The sequence below is a fragment of the Tupaia chinensis genome, unplaced genomic scaffold (genome assembly GCF_000334495.1).
Source record: "Tupaia chinensis unplaced genomic scaffold, TupChi_1.0 Scaffold000458_1, whole genome shotgun sequence".
NCBI lineage: Eukaryota > Metazoa > Chordata > Mammalia > Scandentia > Tupaiidae > Tupaia > Tupaia belangeri.
The window spans coordinates 102,062-128,361 of NW_006159966.1; the positions used below are offsets into that span (position 1 = coordinate 102,062).

At 38.1% G+C, this 26,300-nt stretch overlaps 1 protein-coding gene across 1 annotated transcript in view; it reads right to left on the reverse strand.

Moving 5' to 3' along the window:
• Positions 1-1,454: 1,454 nt before the first annotated feature.
• The window catches only part of DGKH (diacylglycerol kinase eta), a gene marked incomplete at its 5' end in the record, with an annotated part of 68,218 nt that continues 43,372 nt past the window's right edge, over positions 1,455-26,300 (reverse strand). Inside the window, 9 exons of the mRNA XM_006155500.3 lie at positions 1,455-3,001; positions 9,778-9,908; positions 11,319-11,427; positions 11,833-11,952; positions 15,512-15,604; positions 16,887-16,992; positions 20,356-20,519; positions 21,984-22,118; positions 22,345-22,458. Coding sequence (XP_006155562.1) covers positions 2,912-3,001; positions 9,778-9,908; positions 11,319-11,427; positions 11,833-11,952; positions 15,512-15,604; positions 16,887-16,992; positions 20,356-20,519; positions 21,984-22,118; positions 22,345-22,458 — 1,062 coding nt within the window. The remainder of the gene's footprint in view (positions 3,002-9,777; positions 9,909-11,318; positions 11,428-11,832; positions 11,953-15,511; positions 15,605-16,886; positions 16,993-20,355; positions 20,520-21,983; positions 22,119-22,344; positions 22,459-26,300) is intronic.

A 26,300-nucleotide genomic window follows, 5' to 3' on the forward strand; every position in this document is an offset into this window, starting at 1 on the left:
GATGTGGGAGAGCCTATCTGGGAGGAGAGGTGGCAATTACAGTGGGCATCAGGTGTGGGCATGAACTTCTCACCTCAGTTTATGCACATATCAAAGCACAGATGCCTCACCTGCATTCAGCGCAGCAGGGCTCCCATCCCTCAGAGAAGCTCTTCCTACTTTTTTTTTTTTTGTAATCCCAATCTACTATAAGAAACTGGTGTCTTATGATGTCCACAGGAGCTTTAGGAAGCTCTGAGGGCAAAAGTGATGTGATTTGGGACCTAAGCAGCCATATGTAAACAAAGTTTCCAGGAAAACTGCTCTCATTTAACAAGGACAACAAGACATCCAAATGGTCATTTTAAAGGATTTCCTCTCATCCAAAAGCCATTTGCAGGAAAATTCCAGCTAATTAAGGAGTCCATTAACTGAGATTTTAAAGCTTATCTGTTAGGCCACTGGGAAAGTCATAAAAAGATGTTACCTAATACTGAAAAGATGATTAAACAAAAAAATTACATCAGACTCTCCAGTTCAGAAAACATAATAGCTTGAGAATCTTTTCTATAAGCAAAGGGGTATTTTAGGGGTATGAAAATCAATAATGATTTTTGTATTAATATATTCTTTTAAAAACATTTTTACAGAATTACTTAATTTTATTAGTAACTATTAGTAGTAGTATTTAATTTGCTACAGGGCATGTGAGCTCACCAGAGAGAGACAGTGAGAGAGAGAAAGTGAATAAGCGAGAAAGCAAACCACCAGGTCTGAGACTCGAACACCTGGTCAGCCATGTAGGAGTCCAATGCCTTAACCACTACTCTACCGTATTAATACATTCTTTATTCTAGAGTTTCCCCTCTTCTTTGTCTCCCACCATTTCTTTTTTGGTAGAGCTGGATAGGGATCTGTGATCTTGGGAGCAATTATGGGAATGTGACACCACCTATGTGGGTTTCATAGGAAAGCACTTTGAAGAATAAGACACCGTGTGTGTGCATGCGTGTGTGTGTGTGTGTGTGTGTGTGTGTGTGTGTGTGTGAGTAGCTGTCAAAGGGACTAGAGGAGACCTTTCACTTCATAAGTGCAAATAAAGTTCAAATTAAGCGCATAGCTTATTATTTTTTTAAACGACTTGATATAATTCCCTTTAGAAAGTTTCCATTTATCAACAACTTAGGTAAAATATATAGTCAAACATACTTGGTCAGGAACCCATCAGATTTAGTTATTCTTAATATATCCAAATTTTGTGATTTCACTAGTATTTAAATGCCCAAAGTAGAATAAATGTCAAATAGAAAACACCTTTGAGATAATTATACCTCTGACTAATTTTAAATGCTTTCCTATCAATATTTGTTTTTAAACATTGGGAAATTAACCGACTAGAAAATATCAGTGATTATATACCCCAAGATTATATATACATAAACATAAATGTGTATATACATATATATGTATATGTGTATGCGTGTGTATATACATGTATATGTATATATAAGTGTATATATATTTATTGAGCACCTAACAGGCTACTTTATAAAAATTGTCACCATTGGGTCAGTACCCTGTTTACTTCTTATACAGAACAATTAAAAAATATCATAATTAACTTTTTGGTCTATATTGGCCAAAGATAGGTTATTTAAGGATATTTCTGTGACTTTTTTATATAAATACCTTTGGTTTTCAATGATTAAAGATTTAATAATTTTAATATTGACTTCTCATGAGCTACACTGATGTGCAATAGTTTTTAAAAAAGAAAATTATATCTAGCTGACATAAGAATTCAGAGAGATAATAATAGTGTAAAGACCTTTAGAAAAAAAATTAAATTTCTTCTGTTGGGAAGTTCACATCAGAAGTCACTATAACTAAGGGGTGAGTCTGGGTGACTATACAAATCTCAGTTGAAACTGGAGAATTCCTGGATGTCAACAGTCTACTATATTATAAATTCAAACAGAATATTAAATAATTATTACATTGAAGTTAAAAATAGGAACAAAATGTGAGTTTGGAAAGCTGACAAATTTCTTTAGGCAATGGAGCATATAATTTAATGAAACCCAGAGAATTTTCTTAGTGTGTACACCCGCTGTTAATGATAAGTTGAAATAAAACTGATTTGCATATGGTGTATATAATGTGTTGATTATGCCCAGACACATGTTCACAAAGTCTTAAGTATAGATTATTTATGAAAAATTCCACATTAAAAAAAAAGTGCAGTGCCTTTAGCCAACAATAAGGTACTTTGGTAGTAATAAATTAAATTCCATTAAAACTGACATTAAAATTATTAAAGTGTTACAATATTAAATGTGACATGCAAGAAAAAGAGACAACTCAGGCAGGAACATCGTGCATTAAGATTTGCATTCATTCATAGTTGACAGGTTTTGACTGTATTCTTTGACCACTGAGCTCTAGGAACCTGAGGTAATACCAATCTAACATTCAAAACACAACTTAATTTACAACTTAGTCTCCTAACCAGTGAGATTCAAAGACAAGTCAATGCCTCCAATAATAAAACCTAAGAAGTTTCAGCTACGTATTTACGCAGTTGCACAATAAAAATATTCCATCAATCAGCTCTAAGAAAACTAAACATTTTGTAATTCCTTTTAGACAATGCAATCCTCTCAAATTTCTGCTACCTTTTTCATATTGTGAACATATTTGAGCATGTCAGGTTTGCACAATAAGAAAATGGCTTTGCGGAATGTCTTTTTGGCACAAAAATATTTTCTAATACCTCAAATCAAAATTTTCACCCACAGCCAAATGTCAAGCCATAGAGGTACTTCAGCGGTGCTTACTTATCTATGCAGTGAACTACGTAACAGCCAATCACTTCCAAGGACTTTGTATTAAGTAGCAATTACGTCTCTTCTGAGGAATAGCACCAATAGGATCACACCTCAGACTGGGGAGTGCTCTTTTCAAGCTCTTTAATTCCCTGGAGAATTCGCTTCACATGGCCCACTTTCGGAATCCCCAGGTCCTAAAAAACAAAAGCATAAAAAGGTAGAAAGAAAGAGAAAGAAGAAGGGGAAAGGAGGAAGGGGGCAAGGGAAGGAGGAAGAGGAAGAAGGAGACAAAGCAGGAAAAGAAGGAACAAAAGGGAGGAAAAGAAAGGAAAGTACAAAGGAATGAAGGGAGAGAAAGAAGATTATTGATAAAAGAAAAATGATAATTAAATATTTAAACAGCAAGATAGCATCCAGTTCATCTACTCTACTTTATATTTAAAAATGCAGAAAGTAAAAGCCAGAAAAATTAATAAAACAAAAATAACCTGATACTGAAAAATTACTAACTGATCCAAAAAAAGAAAAAACAAAACCCACATCCTACATGACTCCTTTTTAAAAATGTTTTTTTTAAATTGCCAGAGGGTATATGCACTCGTCAAAGAAAAAGAGAGACAGAGAGAGGGAGAAAAAAAGGAAGAAAGAACCCTGAATGGAGTGTGGTCATACCCCAATCCTTTTCCTCCTTTTCTCCATCCTGTCGAGATGCTGAGCACACACACGAACTTGACATGCTTTTCAAGCTACCAGGGCCAGGATTTGAATGGGGCAGTTGGCCATGTAAGATCTGATGCCACAGGGCCTCTCCCCTACGCAAACTCTTAATTCTGACACTATCATCAATTATATAAGTGCCAATTCTTTCTTGTGCAAAAGCATCACATTTACAAGTGAGGCCTGGGCTGACTGGTGTCATGGTGGTTAAGGCAGTTGGATCCCACATGGCCAGCTGTGCAGTTTGATTCTTGGATGCTGCAGCGTGAGAAACAGACTGGGCACATGTACAAGTGTGTTTAAAATCCCAAGAGGAAGATGGAGGAGAAAGGATTGCAGAGTGACCACCTTTCATGGGGGGGAGAGGGGAAGGGCTTTCTCATCTTCCCTCTCTCTGTCTCTTTAACAAACTAAAATAATAATAATAAATTAAAAAAAAATAAAAAGAGAGAGGCCTAATCTCAGAGGAAAACTTAGTGCTCACTATGTAAATCTGGGATGTAAGTTTGTAATTGTATTAGGAATCTTGGATTTGAATAGAATATTAGTTCAAGTAGTCTTTATACTTTGTCATGTATATGTGTGAAGAATTACTTCGACATAGGTAGATTGGTTGGTACTGTCCCTCAAAACATTATTGGTCCCTTCCCTCAGGATTATTCTTCCTATTTCTTAAGGAATTGTCTTTATAAGTACCAAGAATTCCATATTGAACCTTCAGAAATGGAGATGATGGGAAAGTGTGTGTAGGAAGCACATGGCAAGTATTTGTTGCAGGAATGAATAAAACTCATCCAAAACAGACATAATATTCAATATCTGAAAAGCTAGAAAATAAAGAGTTAAGGCCTCCAGACTTTACGGTTTCTTTTAGTGTCATGGGTATCAGTTTGCTAACATGTAAAGTCAAACAACCTTGTCTACACAAAACAGGGTTCGAAATACTTGAATATTATTAGGGCTGACTTTGAAAACAGCCTTAAAAAAAAGAGATTTCATGAGACATCACAAGATTACTTATTCAAGAAGTCAGATTCCAAATAGCCATCCTGTTTTGTAAACTAATCAAACACTCTCTCTCCCCCTTATACTGTTTGAGTTCTATAGCAGAAATGATGACTTTGAATTCTTCTGCAATGTATTTTTTCCATACCCAATGACCATTTTCAAGCTTGAGAGAATTTCAGGATAACATTTTTATGTTATTTAATCAACTCGGAAAAATATTTCCTCACATGACACAAAGCCATCCAAAATTAATTTTAAAGCAACTATACATTTTCTGAGTATGTGCTATAGTATCTGACTTAAAAGCAAGACCAGATCCTAGAGGAAGATACCAGTGCCTGCTACCAAATTGTGAATGTTAATGCATTTACAATCACATTTGGATTCTTGTATTAAAATGAAATATTTTAAACATTCTTTATACTTTGTGATACTATAGGTATCTTTTTACAAACTATGCTTAAGTATCAAATATTTTACGTTATATACATATTGTGTTCTCAAGAATAAAAATTTCTTTGGGGAGGTAGGAGATAAATGTTTTTCATAGATCAACACACACTTGTTAGCCATAGTTTCCTTACTTCATTTGAATTCAATATTTTTATGTCTTCCAGGCTTTAGGCTGTGATAGTTATGACATGACATTAGTTATAGCTTTATTCTTTTTATTATGTCTCGTACGTTTTACCACCTATTATTATGTATTTATTTTCATTGTATTTCTTTTTATTGACTTTTCCTTTCTTTGGATGAATTGGCCTCATTTTACCAAAGCACACTGTGTAGATATGTAGTTATCCATCCAGCCACATGTATACAACTTTCCAGATAGAAAATAAATAAGTAAGTAAGTAAATCAATCAATAAATAAAAATAAACAACTGAAAAACCCCCAAATGTCTTTACCATGTCTTTGGCGTCCGTCACTTCTACTATGTTCCCAAAGGGGAAATAACCTAGTTAGTTTATTTTAAATGCTAACACACTTTAGAAATATTTTTCCTTTCCCAATTTTATGTTGTTTCGGTGAAAAAAAAGTTAAGCTAAGTTCTGAACAACTGTTAACCAGGTGAAGGGTGTGGGAAGAAGCATAACCAAAGAGGACACACACCTCTGGTGAGAAAAGTTTAGGATTTAAGGGGTCAAGAGGTGGTGCAAGGGTAATGCAACCAGGCCCACACGGGCATGGTCCTGGGTTTCTGATCCAGGGCCTTTCTGAGCACACTGGGGGCACGTTCATGTTCCCCCTAATCTGGGGCAGCTAAGGCTGGAAGTAGACTTTGGTGCAGGGACCCTGTTGGGAGGGATGCCTCTCTCTCTGTTTCTTTCAAGGAAGAAATAAACTTTTTAAAAAAGTTTTAATATTTTTAAGCAACTGAAATAAGGCCAGAGTGAATGAAGAAGCCAGACAAAGCTCAACAATTAGGCACAACCGTTAGGTCTCCATAAAGATGTGAATCTGTTTTTATAAAAATGGGAAGCCACTGAAAGGCTTTAAGCAAGATACATGGCGTACTTGGTTAATCATGTTAAAATATCACTCTGGTTGCAATGTGGAAAATGGACTGGAGAGGCAACAGTGGAAAGACCAGTTTGGAAGCCACTGACCTTACATAAGTAAGATGGGACAGCAACTGGAGTAGGGTCATACGCAGGAGGTAAAAGAGAAATGGGTGAAGATTAGTCAACACGACTTGGTTATGGGCTTAATGGATGAGAGGGAGATGGATGAAAAACAAGAAGGTAGGTTACACAACTTTGGGTTTCTTTGTTTTGAGTACCTGGAGGGCCGCAGGCGTGATTTACTAAAACGCACAGCACTGGTAAAGGAGCAGAATAGGAGTGGGATAGAAGATCACGTTTGGTTTTGGACATGTTAAGATGGAAGTAGTTGTTGACACAATCCTAAAGCTCACAAATGAGGCCAGGCAGGGCTGGAGCCACTGGTACATTCATAAATAGTATCTGAAACAGTGGAAACAGATGAGATCATCTCGGGAGTATGTGGTCGTTTACCGACACTTAGAGACTTCCCTCTGCGGAGTCTGCTCCACTGACAACTATAACCACAGAGAACAAGGGGAGCGCATGCTCCAGGTTTGTGGTTTTGTGTGATAGAAGCTCTTCCTATAAAAGTTCCCTTTTTCCATCCTCTCATACCCTGTTTAAGAATCAAAAGAATTTTTTAAAAAAGGTCAATATACATTTTTAAAAGAAAAAGTTTTAAGGGAGGGAATATAATTTGTATTAAAAATAAAAACAAAATAGAATCTAAAAGGCCTATGAAAAACTAAAGAGAAAACTTACTAAAATAATTTTTTATTTTGGTAGAGATTTTTACCTTAGGGTTTGTACACTCACTAGACAGAGAGAAGACAGAAGAGGGAAAAATGAGAAATCATTCCTGAAGGGGGATGGCTGTGCCTCGATCCCTTCTCCTCCATTCTCCTCCCAGGATCTCAGGCATGCATGAACACATGCCCAGTAGTCACCAGGTCTGAAATTGGAACCTCGGTCGGCCATGTGGGAGCCCAGCGATGTAACCACTACACCATCTACTGGCCCCTTACTAAAATAATTTTAACCATCTCCTTCATAATCTTACTCTTTTTCATAGCTGATTTTATCACTAACTTTGCCTAGTACAAGGGTATTTCAAAATGTTGGTGGAAAAACAGAATTAACGTATGAATGTATATATTAGTTAATTTATTTTTTAAAATATTTAATCCTTTTAAAAAAATTATTTATTTTGTTTTATTTATTATTACTATTCTTCACTTTGGTGAGAGACAGAGAGAGAGAGTGAGAGTGAGAGAGTAAGCTGCCAGGTTCAGGACTTGAACAGTAGTTGGCTATGTGAGAGTCCAGCAACCACCATGCCACTTGCCGGTCCAAAGTGCGAATTTATTTTAATGCAAAAATATTTTGAAGGGGCCACAGGCAGTGCAGTGGTTAAGGTGCTGGATTCCCACATGGTTGACCACATTTCAAGTCCCGACCTGGCAGCTTAAACTCATGCCAAGCACGTGTGTGTGTGTCCAAAATCCTGAGAGCAGAATGAAAGAGAACGGACTGCAACATGGCCACCCCTCCACACACCAGGGGGAGATTCCTTACTTTCTCTCTCTCTGTGTCTCAGGTAAGTGCAAGCACCCTGTAGCAAAAATCTCTTTTAAAAAAAGAAAAAGGTCTTGAAATTCAAACAGTTTTTTCATATATACATCTTCCGTGAACTTTTTAAAGACTCTCTTTCTCTCTCTCTATATATAAATATTTATGAGCTTTGTATTTTCATTTTGCAAATATTTGCTTCATTTAATATGTGTGTCTATCCATATGTATTTATAAAACACACACATAAAAATATTTATGCATTATGTTTACACAAACACACACACAACCTTTTCCTTGAATACATGCATATTCATGGCAAATACAATCTCCTAGAGGGCAGACACCACCTAGAGAAGTGGCAAAATACACTCATCAGTAGTTACCAAATAAATTATGCTGCCTGCCAAGGATATCAAAAGCTACACAGGGTGTTGGATATAAAGAGCCCCTATATTGATTTTTTTTTTTTTTGTGTGTGTGTGTGTGTGTGTGTGTACTCAATGTCAACCTTTGCTTTAAGAATTCTAACACCGTATATTTTGTTATATTCCAGGCTTACAATTCTCAACCAAGGCAACTAATTAATCCATTATTTTATTTTATTATTATTCTGGCTAAAACTGTCTAGGTATAAGTAGTGTTCACCTTCTGACATGCTAAAACTCTGCATGACTCTGCTTCATAAAGATACATGCTTTACACTACCTATAACCTGTCAAAGAGCTCTGCAGATGAAGGCGCAAGAACTTGTCAGGAATGCGCTACCTCATAATTCTGAGCATTTTAGAGCTTGGTTTATAGAAAAGGAGTAACTCCAACAAATGGTCCTTACTGCAATCATAAAATGGTAAGAAAATATAACATGATAAAAACCTATGCCTGGGACCAGCAGTTGGTGTAATGGCTATGTCACTGGACTCCCATGTAGTTGACCGCGGTTCAAGTCTCGGACCGGATAGGCTTAAACTCACGCCGGACGCGTGTGCGTGTGTGCCCAAGATCATGAGAGGAGAATGGAGGAGAAGGGATTGCAGCGTGTCCAACCCCCCACCCCCCACCCAGGGGGTGATTTCTCGCTTTCTGTCTTTGTCTTTCTGGCGAGCACATGTGACGTATAGCAAAAATCTCTCTTAAAAAAAAAAAAAAAAAATCCCACTCCTAATCCTTGCTCAGAATAGGATACCTAGACTGTTTCTACTGTTAATATCCACCTGAAGCACAAAAGGATTTTTAGTAGAAGAGAATGATTTTCTTTTGCTGTTGTAGATGACACATAAGTTCTCAGCTGCTCTCTAGCAGAAGCCAGCATAATTTTGGCTTTATTTACAAGAAAAAAAAAAAGTAAATTTATTTCTGAGAATAATTAGAATTTTAACCATATATCATGGAATGGAAAGTTGAATTTATTGATATATTTGTTTATGTGGCCTATGAAAGGTCGTTAGAAACACAATACAATCGGGGCTGGCAGGTGGTGTGGTGGTTAAGGGTGCTGAACTCCCATGTGGCTGACCACAGTTTGAGTCCTGGACCTGGTGTTTTTCAGTTTCCTCTCTCTTGTTCTCTCACTCTGTCCCTTTCTGGTCAAATTAAATAAATAAATGAATAAAGTCAAAAAAAGAAACACAATACAATGTTGTAGACTATAAGTAGCCATTGCTCTATGTCTCTCATCTTGTTCCAATATAAGAAAGGCTTTGTTATTGGTATTTTAAATTAATATTTAGTTGTTAACCTTATGTTAGATTATTTTTTAAAGTCATTTTCAGCAATAATTATCACCTTTCCATGCTGATCCAATAAAATGAGCAGATAGAAACAAGACCCATTTGGAAATATTAGATAGGAACAGTCATTACAATGGATGCAAAGAAAAATTACACAGTTCATGCTGCACTTTAGCTGAGCTTTAGCTATAATAGAGGATGATTTTGACAGGAAAATATTGCTGACATTCTTGTTTAGAAAGCATACATGGAACTCAGACCACAGGACAGTGAATGTTAGATTACTGCATGTCTGCATAACACCAGCCAAGCTAAGAGCACATAACAGGAGAGGCAGAGAAAGGATTCTGTTTTGCAAGAAAATTTTCAAGAGCATAAGAGTAGCACAAAAGAAATACCTTAAGATCTCGCCTTTCCAGATGCAAAAGTTCAGCCCCTCTGATGTCATGACGGATGAAGATTTCTTTGTACTCTCCCAAATTGATCAGATCCAGCCAAGCAGCAACTTCCTCTGTGCCCCATTTCTGAACTACCAAAGTTAAGAGCAAAACCCCCTTAATTTCTACATGCTCAATGCATTACAAAGCAAAGGTTGGCCAAAGAAGATGCAAAACAGAGTGCAGCGGCAGCGCTAGCAAAGGAAAGATTAAAGGTGTTGTTTCAACAAAATCATAGTTCCATTTTTTTCATGCAGTTTTCAGTCAATACAAGGGTTTGACTACACAGAGACATTCGCTACAAGGCACCCATGCTTTTAGCTTTCTTCCAGTTTCCTCACTGAAGTTACCACACTTCACAGTATGCATAAAGCATTTATTTCATGTCATTAGGATCAGTGGGGTAAGGTCCAATTTAGCTCGGATGACTTCTGTAAAATCGTGTATAAAAACAGTTATACTCTGAGATGAGCTACAGATTCTAACTGGTATTTAAAATCTGATACAGCGTACTCCATTTTACACAGAATTCTCTGCGTAAATCCTTAGGCTCAAGTGTTGCCTTTACTGATTCATTACTATTGATAACTGAAGCAATGAATGTGTCACTGGAAAATTGTCATCAGCACTGCTCACTATTAGCTGGATTATGTTACTTTTCACCAGGAATAATCATTCTCTTGTATGTTTGATTTGACATTGATTAGCTTAATAAAAGCCCACTTATTTGAGGTATCTGGTTTTTAGACGCCCTTCAACAACTGCTCTATGAATATCACAAACAAGGTTTTATATAGCTTATTAGAAAATGAAATAGCAAACTCAGAAAACTTACAAATGCTTTGATTATGAAAGGCAGCTATCAGCACAGACACAGAACTTAGAGGTGCCTCAGCACTACAACAGTGAATTTAAGCTCTACGGAAAGGTGGAATGGAAACTAAAAAAAAAAAGTAGCCAAGAAAGGGTTTAATCTGTGCTTGAGAATGCAGGTATCATTGTGACTGAAATGGTGCCCTTAAAACAGGAGGAAGAATATACAACTTTAGGTGGAAAATACATTTAGAAAGTTAAAGGAGTAAATGAAAGTTTCTATGTTCCATTTATCAAAACGGTTTGGAACTGTGAAGAAGAAAAGCAAGTTATACATGGATGCTGCCGAGACAGATAAGGAACCCTCTGAGCAGACATGTTGCCACCCACCAAGCAAAGTACTTTAGAAGCAAACTAGCAACCATCTCATTTTCTTGTCTGATTCCTAATCGCAAATTCCCACTGCTACTGACATATTCTAGATATGACATGACTTTTACAGTAAACCTCACTATTTTAACCATTTTAAAGTATACAATTCAGTGACATTTAATACATTCATAAACGGTTGTACAACACTCACCACTACCTAGCTAGGACAGTTTTCACCACCTTGATAATACAACCTTAAGAAGACTTTTTTTTTTTTCCACTGTGTTATACTTTCCCGTCCAGTGTGGACCACCTACCAGGCTGTGAACTTGTCTTCTGCTTCTGGACCTTTTCCTTTTTAAACTTTGGCACTATACGGAATACTGTGCTTCTGCTATTTCTTTTGGTGCAATCTATGGGAGGCTCCTGTTCAAATCAAGCAAGAAAAGATCTATTTCAGGATATTAAGAGGAAAAAAAAAAAACCACTGTAGTAACAGAGATAACACAGGAATAGGTATAAAGGCTAAACACTGTAGAACAATGGTAACTTGTTCAAAAAAAGTTCATCATGTAACATATTACTGAAAATGTACCAATTCCCATTAAGCACCTTTGCTCACAATAGTGACTTTCTAACTTAACTGAAGACCAGTATACTGGGTTGTCAGGGAAGTCATGATACAGTTTTGCATCGAAAAACATATGAAAATATGGCATGACTTTCCCAACAGCCTAATATTTGAAAGTCGTATTCAAAAATTTCCTTTAATCTTTTTACCAAATACTTAAGTGTTACATTCATAAAGAAACAGACAAGACTTTGACATACCTCATCCTCGTTTGGGTGTAAGATATAATAAAGCCAAGGAATCTCTGTTAATTTCTGTAACTCCACCTCCACAGAGTGTAAGGCATTGGATACCCGCTCTTCATGTGGCGATTCCAACTGCTGTTAAAAAACAAAACAAGACTCAGTGGCCAACCTCAAATAAAATCAGTATTTATTTTCTCTTGACAGTGAGCATTCTCATCTTTTATTACGTTAGGTTTTATTTTTAAGTAAAGGTTAATAAAGAACACCTTCTCTCTCTCTCTCTCTCTTTTTTTTTTTTAGATTTGCCAGAGGGCACATGGGCTTGCTGGAGATAGAGAGCAAGAAAGACAGAGAGGAAGAAAGGAGAGAGTACCCTCCTCGCCCATGAGGCATGATCACAGGCAATCCCTTCTCCTTCCTCTTGTCCTCCTTCCTGGATTTTGGGCACACAAGCACATGCAGCAAAGGCTTTCAAGCTGCAGGGTCTGGGGCTCAGTTGTGCAGTGGGCCATGTGGGATCCAAGTGCCTTAACCTCTAGACTATCTGATGCCAGCTGATATGTTGACTTTTATGTTGACTTCATTTATAAAAATCTGGGTAGACTCAGTCTAATTTTTACTTCCCAATGATAATATCAGTAACTAGCTACTTTAATCATTTCACAGAGAAGTTCTTGCTTTTGCTGTGTAAATCTTCCATATAAATCCCCTCTTCTTTCCCTTCCTTTCCTCCTTCTGTCATTCTTTCCTTCTACCCATCTATCTGCCTATATTTATTTTCACTAGTGAGTCTTCTCATTATTCTATTTATTTATGCCAAAAGCCTTCTGATTTACATAGTTCGCCACATTAAAAAAAATACTAAAAAAAATTTTGTCATAGGGCATTTATGCTTGTCATAGAGAGGTAGAGGGTGAGAAAGCACCTTCTCCCCCTGTGAGAATGGTCACATTGCAATCCCTTTGCCTCTGTTTTCCCCCTTTTTTGGGATTTTGGGCACACGTGTGTACATGTGGGCCCAGAGTGGGTCCAGGACTCAAACTTTAGCAGTCAGTCATATGGGATCCAGCCTCCTTAACAACCATGCCACAGGCTGGCCTGTGCAGCTCTTTTTATATGAAAAGTTTCTTTTGTGGTGGGGGGAGAGTTTTGCTATAGGGCATGTGTGCTCACCAGAGAGACAGAGAGAGACAAGAGGCAGAAAGTGAGAAATCACTCTCCCCCCAGGGGGGATGGCCATACCCCAATCCCTTCTCCTCCATTCTCCTTTTGAGATTTTGGGCATGCATGCTCATATGCCTGGCATGAGTTTTTAAGCCACTGGGTCTGGGACTTGAACCATGGCTGACTATGTGGGAGTCCAACAATGTAACCATTATGCCATCTGACTGTCACAATATGAAAAGTTTCTAACCAACTTAAAAAAATATTATTTTGGCGCCAGCCAGTAACATGATAGTTAAGGAGCTGCATCACACATGGCCAACTGCATGATTTGAATCCTCACCCACAGCTTAAAATACACGCCAGGTGCATGCCCAAAATCCCAAGAAGAGAATGAAGAAGGAACTGTGGCACGGCCATTCCCTCTGGGAGGGCGCCTTCTCACTTGCTCCCCCTTCTCTCTTTCTCTCTCTAGTGAGAGTGCAAACACTCTATAGCGAATGAAAACAAAACAAAACAAAACAAAAAACTGAACAAAAAATCTTCTGGCAAATTAAAAGAATTTTTAAATAAATCAATGTCAGACAATGTGATCAAAAGCTATTGTGAAAATCAGGATGGGGCCAGTCCAGTGACACAGAAGTAATACATCACCCTGTGATGCTGGACCCACATGGTAAAGTCCTGGGATTGTGTCCTGAGGTCTTCCTGTTCATGTTGGGTGAAGCTGGGTGTGGATCATGACACGAAGACTCTGTTAGAGGTGTCTATCTTGATGTCTCTCCCTTTCTCTCTCTCTCTCTCTTATATGGAATAAATAAATAAATACTTAAAAATAAAAAAAAGCTTATAACTGGAAATAGGGAATGGATACTTTAAAGAGAATTTAATTGATCATTTATTATACCCATTAACCCATTCGAAGTATTGGGTTGTTGAAAAAGTCATGATGCACTTTTGCATAGAAAAAATATGTAATGACTTTTCTGACAACCAAATAGTTATTGCATTTACAAGTTCAATAAATCAAAAAAGGTAAAATAAACACTGCTATGCAAAGAATTGGAAGGCGGTTAACTGGGTTCTAGTCCTGGCCTTGTTAGTAACTATGCAACCAAGGGAAGATGAATTGGTTTCAGGAGCCCTTTGTGATATTGCTATGGTCAAAGGTTTTGATAAAATTCACTGGTACACATTTTAAGTCAAACATCCACATTTCACAACAACGGAATGAAATGTAAAGGGGGATCCTTCCACATTAACATAAAATAATTCATAAATATTAACAAAGTTGCACTCAGTCCATATTTTTGGTATAGAGATCAAATTATGCTTCTAATCCTTGTCAGAAAGGTCTCGCATGCCTCTAAAATAACACACACACACACACACACACACACACACACACAGAGTCCTCAATACAAATGTTGGGATTTTTCTAACAAGCTCATAGCTCACTGGCTTTCCTAGAGGACTTATTTTAGAAAAGTGGTAGATGATTCTGGCTAGCAAGTATAGTGCCAAATATAGCCGAGAAGTCCCCAGTGATTTGATCAAAAAAGACAACCAATGTTTCTTCCTAAATTTTCCTTCATGGTCTAATAGCAGTATCCACCTCTTATCCCAAGGAAGCTGTGGTCCAGTTCACTCTGGAGATGGCTAATGGACTTCATGCAGTCTTTAAATTCCTCCTCTCAGGAAAAAAGAGTGCTCCAAACAGACACTCTAAGCACAACCACTTAATAGTTAGCTAGGCTGTGTGAAGACTCTCCCATCATATGAGAACTACGTGAGAAATCACTCCCAGGGGGATGGCCACACCGCAATCCCTTCTCCTCCAGTCTCCTCTCGGGATCTAGGGCTTGCATACATATGTGCCCAGTGTGAGTTTAAGCCACTGGGTCTGGGATTCAAACTGCGGTAGACTACATGGGAGCCCAGGAATGTAGCCACTACACCATCTGCTGGTGCCTCCTATTACTTTAATATCACTTTGATTTAGCTGTATATTTACCCAGCAAGAAATAAAATTACTGTCAAAAGAAATGCTTTAGATCACCACCTACCAAGACACAGAATTGTTAAAATGAAAAAAAAAAAAAAAAAAGAATAGGGCTAACAAGTGGTGTAGTGGTTAAGGTGCTAGTTTCACAAATGGCTAGCCACAGTTTAAACCCTAGACCTGTTGGCTTGAAAATCACACCAGGCATGTGTGAGTGCATGCCCAACATCCTGAGAGGAAAATGAAGGAGAAAGGATTGCAGCATGGCCATTCCCCCCGGGAGGTAATTTCTCACTTACCCTCTCTCTGTCTCTCTCTGGTGAGCACATGTGCCCTATGGCAAAAAACTAAAATACGCACACACACACCCCACACATATATACTTTCTGAAGGACTAAAGCTAGGTAAAAAGGAAGTTCTGAGAATAGAGGCCAGAAGGCAATCTGCTGAATGCATGTTCCTGAATGAAACTAAAGCCCTTGGACTTACTGCATCATTAGCATATTATGAATCATCTCTTTTCCTTACCAAAGGAACTCTGCCAACGAGCAAAGATTCTGTTTCATTGTATAGTGCTTTCACATTGATGGCTATTTCAGTGGCAGTGTCTCTTGTAAGACTCTAGAAAAGAAGAGTATCAAAGGCATGTAATTTTACACTAAATTGGGATTTCATCCGTACTAGATACTTCAAATTCTATTCTGTAATTTAAATTCACATCACAAATTTTTTTTTTTTTGAGAGATTTTCACTGTAGGGCGCGTGCGCTCGCCAGACAGACAGAGAGAGACATAGAGACAGAAAGCGAGAAATCACCCCCCAGGGGGGATGGTCACGCCGCAATCCCTTCTCCTCCATTCTCCTCTCGGGATCTTGGGCACGCACGCACACGCGCCCGGTGTGAGTTTTAAGCCACCGGGTCCAGGACGTGAACCGCGGTCGACTACGTGGGAGTCCCGCGACATAGCCATTACGCTAACTGCTGGTTCCCACAAATACTTTTTTTGAAACAAAAATTCTACTCTAATTGCAAAACGACTTGTGTTTGTTAGTATGGTTATCACTTCTAATTATATCACAGAACCAAAAGAGAAAGAACATCAGCTAAAATGATACAATTAGGATCACAGTGCCTACCTACAAACATGCATAAGCTAGCAACAATACATACACTTTCCTATCAAAAGTTAAGGAAAATTATGTCTGATAGGGGGCATGAGCTAATGATAACTAATCTTATCTAAGGATTTTCACTCTCAGTCGTCCCAACCAGATTGCTTTTTACGCTGTAATTTTGGCAACTAACACTGACTTATTTTAGGTAATTCAATTGAATCATTAAAAGAATAAAATAATGCTACCAGTTTTCTCTATGCTATAGCATTGTACCATCTATCACATGTCGAGAAAATTTTATTTCAGCCACTGTATTATTAACTTTTACATTTAAAATTTTATACAAGTATCAATATCCAGTTTAGAAAAACAAAACAAAGTAAGAATAATTTCAGTGCACCACCTGAAGAATGAACACACATCTCTAACAAAATGCACACTGATGTGTGGTATCTAGGTTTGCCCTTTATCAAGATGCAGGAGAGAAGATAAAAGAAGAAAGGAAGGATGGTGGTAGTTAAAAGGTTGGTAGCGTTAAAGCAATAAAAGATAGCAAAGTGGTAAGTTACTGAAAGTGAAATGAAAAAATGGAGTGAAGAGTAGGACTGGAAAGACGGTAGGAAAGAGAAAAATATGGCCACAAATTTACCATAAGCTTCTTGCAGAGATTCAGATATACTACAGTCTGTATCTTTCTTTCACAGAGTGTAGCATATTTTGCAGTATAAAAATAGACGTGTAACACCAAAAGAATCTGTGGAATGGGAATTTACCATTAGATCCTCACCTCCGGGCATCTTGGGTTGGCTTTATTCAGTGCATGGGAGCACGCATTCACAGCGTGGGCCAGTTCTTGCTCCAAGAGGCAGTGCATCGTGGCTGCATCACAAATCCTGAAAGCAAAAACAAATGAATAAAAGGCTTTTTTTGAGCATTGCTCATTTTTTTGAAGTGTAGAAGATGTGAAAGAATATAAAGATTGGTAAGGAAAAAACATTTTAAAATAGTTGCTCAATTATGAATGTCACAGTGTAGATTTACAAAATTCAAACCATACTGCAACAAAGAATATTAAATTGAGAATCTTCATTTAAAAATTAGGCTCAGGGTTAGCCCCATACAGCAGTTGTTAAACACTGTACAAAGAAAGCCAGGTCCCAAGTGGTAACCCACCATTCAATCCCAGCCCCAGTAAGTGTGTTCCCAGGAACCTGATGGGACGCACAAATAGAAGAAAAAGGATGGTGACGTGACCAGCCATTGTTGGGGTGGGGGGTGTTCTCTCCACCTCTCTCTGGCATAAACACTTGTCCTTTGCTATAATTTCTTTTTAAAAATTAGTATTTGAGTCAGAGTTAAACATATTAAAGTGTTATTTGGAAGAGCAAAATATAGTAATACTTCATTTTGCAATAATATTGGGGAGAGAGAGGGGTTACACATGTGAAGAGTAGAAATTTACCTTTTATTCATTAAAACTTCAACCAGGAACAAATACAACAAATTAGGGAAAAAGCATTGCTACATTTAGCATCAAAATGCTTAGTACTTTGTAAACATTATTAATATTCACAATCTTAAAAGGTAGCAGCATTGATTTGACCTAGTTTACAGATGACGATAATGAGACTTAGAGAGACTAATAATGCATAAAGAGGTAATAAATGGCAGAGCCAGGATTTGAATCTATGTCTATTCAATCCCAAAGACTTGGTGCCATACTCCCCTGGTATCTAAACCTGTGAGAACAGTACTATGGGGTTATCAGAAAAGTCATGATGGATTTCCATATGGATTTCTATCATGACTTTCCTGACAATCTCATAGAAAGAGTCATGATGGATTTCCATATGGATTTCTATCATAAATTTCCTGATAATCTCATAGAAAGAAAAAAATCCCAGAAGGCACTAAGGCCAAAGAAAAGCAAGCAAGAAACATTCCATTGATTGCTAAAAAAAAGACATAAGATTTGCAGGTGGGCAAGTAAATAAGATTATTCAAATGCCTTTTGCTTCTGACATCTTCACAGAAAAGGACCTTTTGTCTGGAAAAGATAGAACAAGAAAGCAGAGAGAAGCTCTATATTAAATCAGGAGTAAAAGAACAGACTTAAATTTTTAAGGATTATCCAACAGATAGCCAAGGCTCAAAAGAACCTAGAAATGTTATCTCAGCATTACCATCAATAACCTTGAGAAATCATGGAGAGCGGGTTATTCATCAGAAGACTAGAGTTGTGTAAAACTATTCTAATTTTCAAAGAATGGGAAGAGGCAGATCAACATTACTGTCTATTGAATCTCTTCCTTACATTTTCCCAATGTAATTAATTTTTAAAATATCCAACATGGAACCCATTATTCCCTCTCAAATCTACTCATCTTCCTGAATCCTTTGGGTCTATCGCTCAGCTCTTCACGAGAAACTTTAAAGCCATCCTGTTTCCTAACTCATGCCCATATGCCAATTTTATTTTTAAAATTATTTTTAAAGACTTATTTATTTAATTTTATTAGTTATTATTATTACTTTTAATTTGACAAGAGGGAGAGAGGAAAAGTGAGAAATCAAGCTGCCAGGTCTGGGACTCAAACCATGGTCAGCCACGTGAGAGTTCAGAGCCTTGACCACCACACCACCTGCCTGCTCCCGTACACCAATTTTAGATCCCAAATTGGCTTAAATCTCTCCTTTGTCCATCTCTAAGGGCCTTACTCCATCATTTCTTATCAGGACCATTCTGACAAGGCTCTACATATGCTCCCTGCCCCAGCTTTGCTGTCTTCTAGAAATTCCTCCACACTGCTACCAGAACCATCCCATAAAAAATGGCCCCTCTCCATACCTCTGTCCACATTTCCCACATTCTCACATATATATATATGCTAACACTTCAGTCACCTGCCCCAAACTATCTGAGATTTCCTGGAAGTACAATGCACTCACAGTTCTTGAGGCCTCTGCCTAGAAGCTGATTGCTCCTTCTTGTATTTTTCCCTCAAGATTCAGCTAAGGGACCAGCAGTTGGTGTAATGGCTATGTCGCTGGACTCCCATGTAGTTGACCGTGTTCGATTCCCAGGCCCGGTGGCTTAAACTCATGCCAGGTGCGTGTGCAAACGTGCCTAAGATCCTGAGAGGAGAATGGAGGAGAGGAGAAGAGATTGCAGCGTGGCCATCCCCCTAAGGGATGATTTCTTGCTTTCTATCCCTTTCTCTCTCTCAGTCTTTCTGGCGAGCGTACACGCCCTATAGCAAAAACCTCTTAAAAAAAAGATTCAGCTAAAAGGTCACTTTCTCCAAGAAGCCCTCTTTCACTACCTCTGTGCACCAGCAACACCCACTGTGTGCTCAGTGACAGCACTTTGGCCACACTCCTGTCTCCTATTATTTGAGAACCAATTAAGAACATTAAAGTAGTAATCTTGGCATCCCCAATGGCTAATATGGTGCTTGATACACAAAAGAGGCACAAAAATATTTTCTGACAATTGAATGAATATAAGGAGACTTCAAAAAGTTCATGGAAAACTGCGGTCGACTACATGGGAGTCCAGCGACATAGCCATTATGCTAACTGCTGGTCCAGAGAAATTCTTTTTTTAATCTCTTCCTTTCCTATCTACCAAAATAAACTTACGTGGCCTTGAAGTCTCTGTTACATGTCTGTTGAAAACTGGTTGGTTTTTTTTTGCCTCCTGGGAACAGAGTTAACATTCAGACTTATTTCTACATTCAATAAATATTTAATTATAATGCAACATTTAAGTAGATAGTTTGATGTGACTATATAAAATAGGGAGGTAATAATAGAAAGAGTATTGTATGGCAGGGTTAGGCCTTATGTGTTTGATTTTTGTTTTTACTTTTATTTTTATTTTTTGAGAGATTTTCGCTATAGAGCACATGCACTCACCAGAGAAACAGAGAGACAGAAAGTGAAAAATCAGCCCCCGGGGGGATGGGCACACTGAAATCCCTTCTCCATTCTCCTCTTGGGATCATAACCATTACACCATCTACTGGTCCCAGGCCTTAAGATTTTGAAAGTACATGATATAAACCACAGAGGACACACAGGTGTATACGCGTTGCATGTGTGTTGGGTAGGATATTAAGGCACAAATTAAGTGACAAGAAGAGTAAATGTTTTTTTTTTGATACCATGAACAACTGAAATGATGTATTAAAATTGAAAAAAAAAATTGGCTGAGACCAGAGTTCTCAGTTTAGAAGCCTGTAGTACCCCCATACCGTGTAATGAGCTCCTCAGCAGCCTGAGAACACAGCTGCATCTGAGACACCTCTTCCGTGGCTAAGTCAATGGCATGGTGGATGTACAAATGGGTTCGCAGCATTGGTTTACCAGAGTCACACTTCTGTTTATCTTCCCAAGATTTCAGAGTGCTTTCAAAGGCCTATTTGAAATCAATCACAACGAATTGTTAGTTCAGAGCTCTCAGACCCATATAAACGTGCATCTAGATATTACATTCCCTTTGAAACTATCTTTTTTAATTTTTCATTAACACCTCATTAAATAAATTCCAAGTATAAAAACTGGCATTTTAAAGTTTTCCAGTATTTACCACATAAAAAGTAATATAATTAACGATGACAACTGTTTGCTGAAGAGTTAACAATTTTATGTATCAGTCTTTACTCTTTCTGCAATTTATGCTTCCATTTTTTACTATTTTATATACACTATACAGGATGAATACTGAGTCTTATTTGTTAAAAGTTAAATTAAAAATACATATTCTGGGGGCCCAGTTGGTAGTACAGGAATAATGCAACTGGACTGACACAGGAAGGTCTTGGGTTCATATTCCGAGATCCCTGTGCACACTGGGCATGTGCATTCAGGCCCATGAGCTGGGATGGCTAAGACTGTATCTGGCTAAGACTGGGGGCCTGAAATGGCATGAAGACCCTGTTGGGGATGCGTATATGTCTCTCTCTCTCTCTCTCCTGGAAGAAATAAAATTTTAAAAATACATACATATTCTACATAAATTTAAGAGATAACAAATCTATTGAGGCAGTAAAGAGATTAGTGATTGCCAGGAGTAGGGGTAAGAGATAGAGGGGGAACCAGCAGTTAGCGTAATGGCTATGTCGCTGGACTCCCACGTAGTCGACCGCAGTTTGTGTCCCAGACCCGGTGGCTTAAAACTCACGCCGGTCGCGTGTGCGTGCATGCCCAAGATCCCGAGAAGAGAATGGAGAAGAAGGGATTGCGGCATGACCATCCCCCCCCAGGGGGTGATTTCTTGCCTTCTGTCTCTATGTCTCTCTCTGTCTGTCTGGCGAGCGCACGCGCCCTATAGCGAAAACCTCTCCAAAAAAAAAAAAGTGATAGAGGGATGAATAGGGACAGCACAGAGAATTTGTAGGGCAGTGAACCTAATCTGCATGATACTAAAATGGTGAATACATGTGAGTGGACATTTGTCTGAAGCAATGCACATACAACACAGAGTATTGTAAACTATGAACTTCAGTTAATAATTATGTGTCAATACATGGACTCATCAAGGATGACAAATGTGCCACACTAATTCAATATGTTAATCATAGAGAAATTTGTGTGCGGGAGGGAACAGGATGAGGTAAAGAAGTATGTGGGAATATTATTAGAATTTGCTGTACTTTCTGCTCAATTTTTCTGTAAGACTAAACTGCTCCAAAACATAAAGTCCACTAATTACAAAAAAAAGGCAAAATAAATATCTGTGCATATTTAAAACCATAATGAGCTAAATGTCAGATATAAGAGATAATTTAAATATTTTCCATCGTTTTCTATTTTTCATAACAATTAAAGATGTTTTTAAAGAAGGCTTCATAACATTTTAGAAGGTTTTTTTGTTACATACTCTGTCCCTTGTCAGCATCTGAGCTCTGTTTTTGTGCACAATTTTGATAATCCCTGGAGGCTGAACCCATGCTTCACCATCCACCTGCACTGGGACTCCCTCATCACCAAAGATAGTGATTTTTACTGTACGGCACTGAAATAAAACAAACAAGTTATTTTAGATACAAATTGTCCTGAAGAATTGACTGCAATCTGCAAAGACTTTCATGGAATGGAATATTATGCTCTACCACTTATGATGGGGTAGGAACAGCTGACATGGCAAGAAAGTCAACATTTTATAGATGTGTATCCAGCGCAGAAGTCATATGGAATAGCTTTCCCAAACCCTTGCAGGCCCAGGAAGTTCAGAAACCAACCTGGGCTATTCGATGATGCTGCAGCTTAATGACCCTGGAAACTGCCATTTGCATGCTATCAAATATTGCAACGACCTCCAGGATCTTGTCATCAAACGATGGTGCTGCAAATATCTGAAAGGCAAAACTACATTACACTTCCACCAAAGGTTCAGATGAAATGGCACATCAAACAATGTAAACCCTGCAATATATGTATTTTTCAAAATATTATAAAAATATTAGGCCATCAGGAAAGTCATGTGTTTCTCTATGTATTCCTGTGTAAAAATTCATCATAACTTTCCTGATGATCCAATAATACGTAGAAAAACAAACAAAATTTTATTAGGAAGTGATAATCCAAGGAAAAAATCTACAGATGACTTAAAATAAACCTAATAAAGACAGAGTTTTAAAAATCCACATAGAGAGAACCAGCCGGTGGTGTGACGGTTAAGGCACTGGAATCCCACATGGCTGACCATGGTTTGAGTCCTGGCCCTGGTGGCTTGCTTTCTCACCTTCTCTTTCTTTTTTTGTCTCTCTCTATTCAAATTGAAACATAATGATAATACTGGAGCCAGCACGTGGTGTGGTGGTTAAGGGCGCTGGACATGGTCAACTGCAGTTTGAGTCCCAGACCTGGCAGCTTGCTATCTCACTCTCCCTCACTCTGTTGCTCTCTGGTCAAATTAAAATAAACAAATAAAGTTAAATAAAATAATTCTTTAAAAAACAAAATGATAATAAATAAAATAAAATAAATAATTCCTTTTAAAAAATCCACATGGATATAATATTTGTACTTCTCATAAAGCACTCTTCAGACCAGTGAACTAATATATTTCCAAATAATTCATCTTGGTATAATACGTGTTAAATAGCTATTCATACATAATTCAGACATCTTGATAATATGATGCATGTAATTTTTGAAAATCTAAAGAACTTGAAATGTGGTATAGTTTCATAAGGTTAAAGCTAATACAAATTATGATCCAGTTCAATTGATATGTTCTAAGGAAATCTTTCAAGGCGTTATAGTAATATACATACGTACTTTATATCTTAATATGACTTTAGGGTATTTGAGAGTGTAGAAATAGAAACTTCACAGGATAAAAATTATATAGGCTACTTTGCCTTAATGTCAGAAGCATTTTTACAAAATTACCTTCCTCTAAAATTTTAAATTTAGACTGTATTATCTTTTTATTCACTTTCATAAAATATTATATCTTTGAAAAATATATTCAGTATAAAGTAGTAGTCTAAAACTTTCATTGGAAATAACAGTCATTTGGTTACTAGAATGCTTGAACTTAAAAACTGTCTCTGGTGGTGTGGTCCCTGCATGTAGTTGAAGCTCTGGAGTCCCACGTGGCTGACTGTAGTTCAAGTCCTGGACCTGGTGGCTTGAAAATCATGTTCTGTGTGTGTGTGTGTGTGTGTGTATTCATGCCCAAAATTCCAGCAGGAGAATGGAGGCCTGGCCATCCCACTTGGGTGATTTCTCATTTTACCTCTCTCTCTGTCTCTTTGGTGGGTGCATGTGCCCTGTGGCAAAAGCCAAGAAAAAAAATGTCTCTTTGACTTCCTGTGACATCCTAAACTTTGCTTCAGTTTCTTCAATTTAGATGAAAAATGTTGGTAATAAATAAAAATGTGACACTCTTATACTTTGTCTGATACCTAGTAAGTGTTTATGTAGTAACTGTTTTACTAATCTTAATCTCACTGATTTCTCTCTTTCAAAAATTTCTTAAAAAAACACATTGCCAGAGGATATGTGCACTTGCAGGGGATGGGAGGAAAGAGGGGGACTGTGGATGAGGAGAGAGAGAGGAAAAAAGTTCAAGGGTACCCCCTTGAGGAATAGTCATGCCACAATCCCTTCTCCATTTTTCTCTCCTATCAGGATTTTGGCATGCATGCATACGCACACACCTGGTGTGTTTTTCCAGCTGTGAGGTCTGAGACTCTAATCATGTAGTCGACCATGTGGGATCCAACCGTCTTAACTATCATGCCACTATCTGGACCCAAAATATTTAAGAGTAGTGATAGACTGATACAAAAATGTTGAGGGCGGAGCTGGAAGGTGGCATAGTGATTAAGGGTGCTGAATTCCCACATGGCCAACTGCGGTTTGAGACCTAGACCTGGCGGTTTGCCTTCTCACTTTCTCTCTCTTTCTGTCCTTCTCTGGTCAAATTAAAATGAATGAATGAATGAATAAAATAAATAAATAAAGTTAAATAATTCTTAAGAAAAATAAGAAAGAAAGAAAATGTTGAGGGAGGGACCCGCAGATGGCCTAATGGCTACATCACTGGACTCCCATGTAGTTGACCACAGTTCGAGTCCCAGACTCAGTGGCTTAAACTCACACCGCACATGTGTGCATGTGTACCCAAGATCCCGAGACGAGAATGGAGGAGAAGGGATCACTGCGTGGCCACCCCCTCTGGGGGTGATTTCTCACTTTCTGTCTCTCTCTGGCAAGCAGCCCTATAGCTCCAAAAAAAAAAAAAAATGTTGAGGGAACCAGCAGATGGCATAATGGTTACATCACTGGACTCCTATGTAGTCAACTGCAGTTCGAGTCCTGGACCTAGCAACTTGAAACTCATGCCAGGCACATGTGTGTGTGTGCCCAAGATCCCAAGAGGAGACCAGACGAGAAGGGACTGTAGTATGTTCATCACCCCTCGCGGGGAATTTCTTGCTTTCTGTCTCTCTGTCTAGGGAGCACATGTGCCCGATAGCAAAAATCTCTCAGAACAAAACAAAAAACAAATGTTGACTGCTCTTATAAGTTTTTAAACTCCAGTAGGGTTGGAATATATTCATATTATGAAGATGACAGATACTTTTCAATTTATCTTACACTTTCAGCCCTGCCTTTCATTTAAGAGGCCTGAGAAAGTGGGTCAGTGGGAACCATCGTATCGTAAGCCTCAAATCAAAATCGGTGTCTGTGACTTTCCAAATAAAGATTATGACAACATTCCTCACTTTTACTGCTATATATTTTAATATAATGCTTTAATATTTATACCACCTCTTTAATTTTTTTTTAGAATAATTACATTTGTGAGGTTGTGCTTTTTCCCTCTTTTAATACAGGCAAGTATAAAGAGAAAAAAAAAATAGCTTTAAACCTCTGGCCAAATGAGCCCTCCTAATATTTCGAAAAATAGGGACCAACAGATGGTATAATGGTTATGTCACTGGATTCCCAGGTAATCGACCGCAGTTTAAGTCCCTGACCCAGTGGCTTAAATTCACACCGGGGACGTGTGTGCCCAAAATCCCAAGAAGAGAATGGAGGAGAAGTGATTGAGACATGGTCATCCCCCATCGGAAGTGATTTCTCACTTTCTGTCTCTCCTTGTCTTTCCAGCGAGTACACACACCCTATAGCAAAAATCTCTCTTAAAAAAATACGGGCCATGGGGCTGGCAAGTGGTGTGGTGGTTAAGGGTGCTGACATGGCTGACTGTGGTTCTGGGAACCTGGTGGCTTGCTTTCTCACTTTTTCTCTCTCTCTGGTCAAATTATTAATTACTTAGTTAATTAAAATTAAATAAATTATTATTTTAAAAAAATAAAATTAAAACAAATAAAAAAACACGCCAGTTGGTAGTGTGGAGGTTGAGGTGATTGGATCTCGCTTGGCTCAGTGCATGGTTACAGTTCAGAACCTGGGGCCTGGGAGGACATACTGGGTGCCTGTGTGTGCATGCTCAAAATCCTGAGAGGAGAATGGAGGAGAAGGGATTGCAGCATGGCCAGTTGTCCTGGAAGGGTGCTTTCTTACTTTCTCTGTCTTGCTCTAATGAGCATACCCTCTGGCAAAAAAATTTTTAAATGTTAAAATATTTGAAAGTGTGTGTGAGTGTGTGTGTGTGTGTGTGTGTGTATGTTTAGAAAATTAAAAAACAGAAAGGTATTGGGTCATTGGGAAAGTC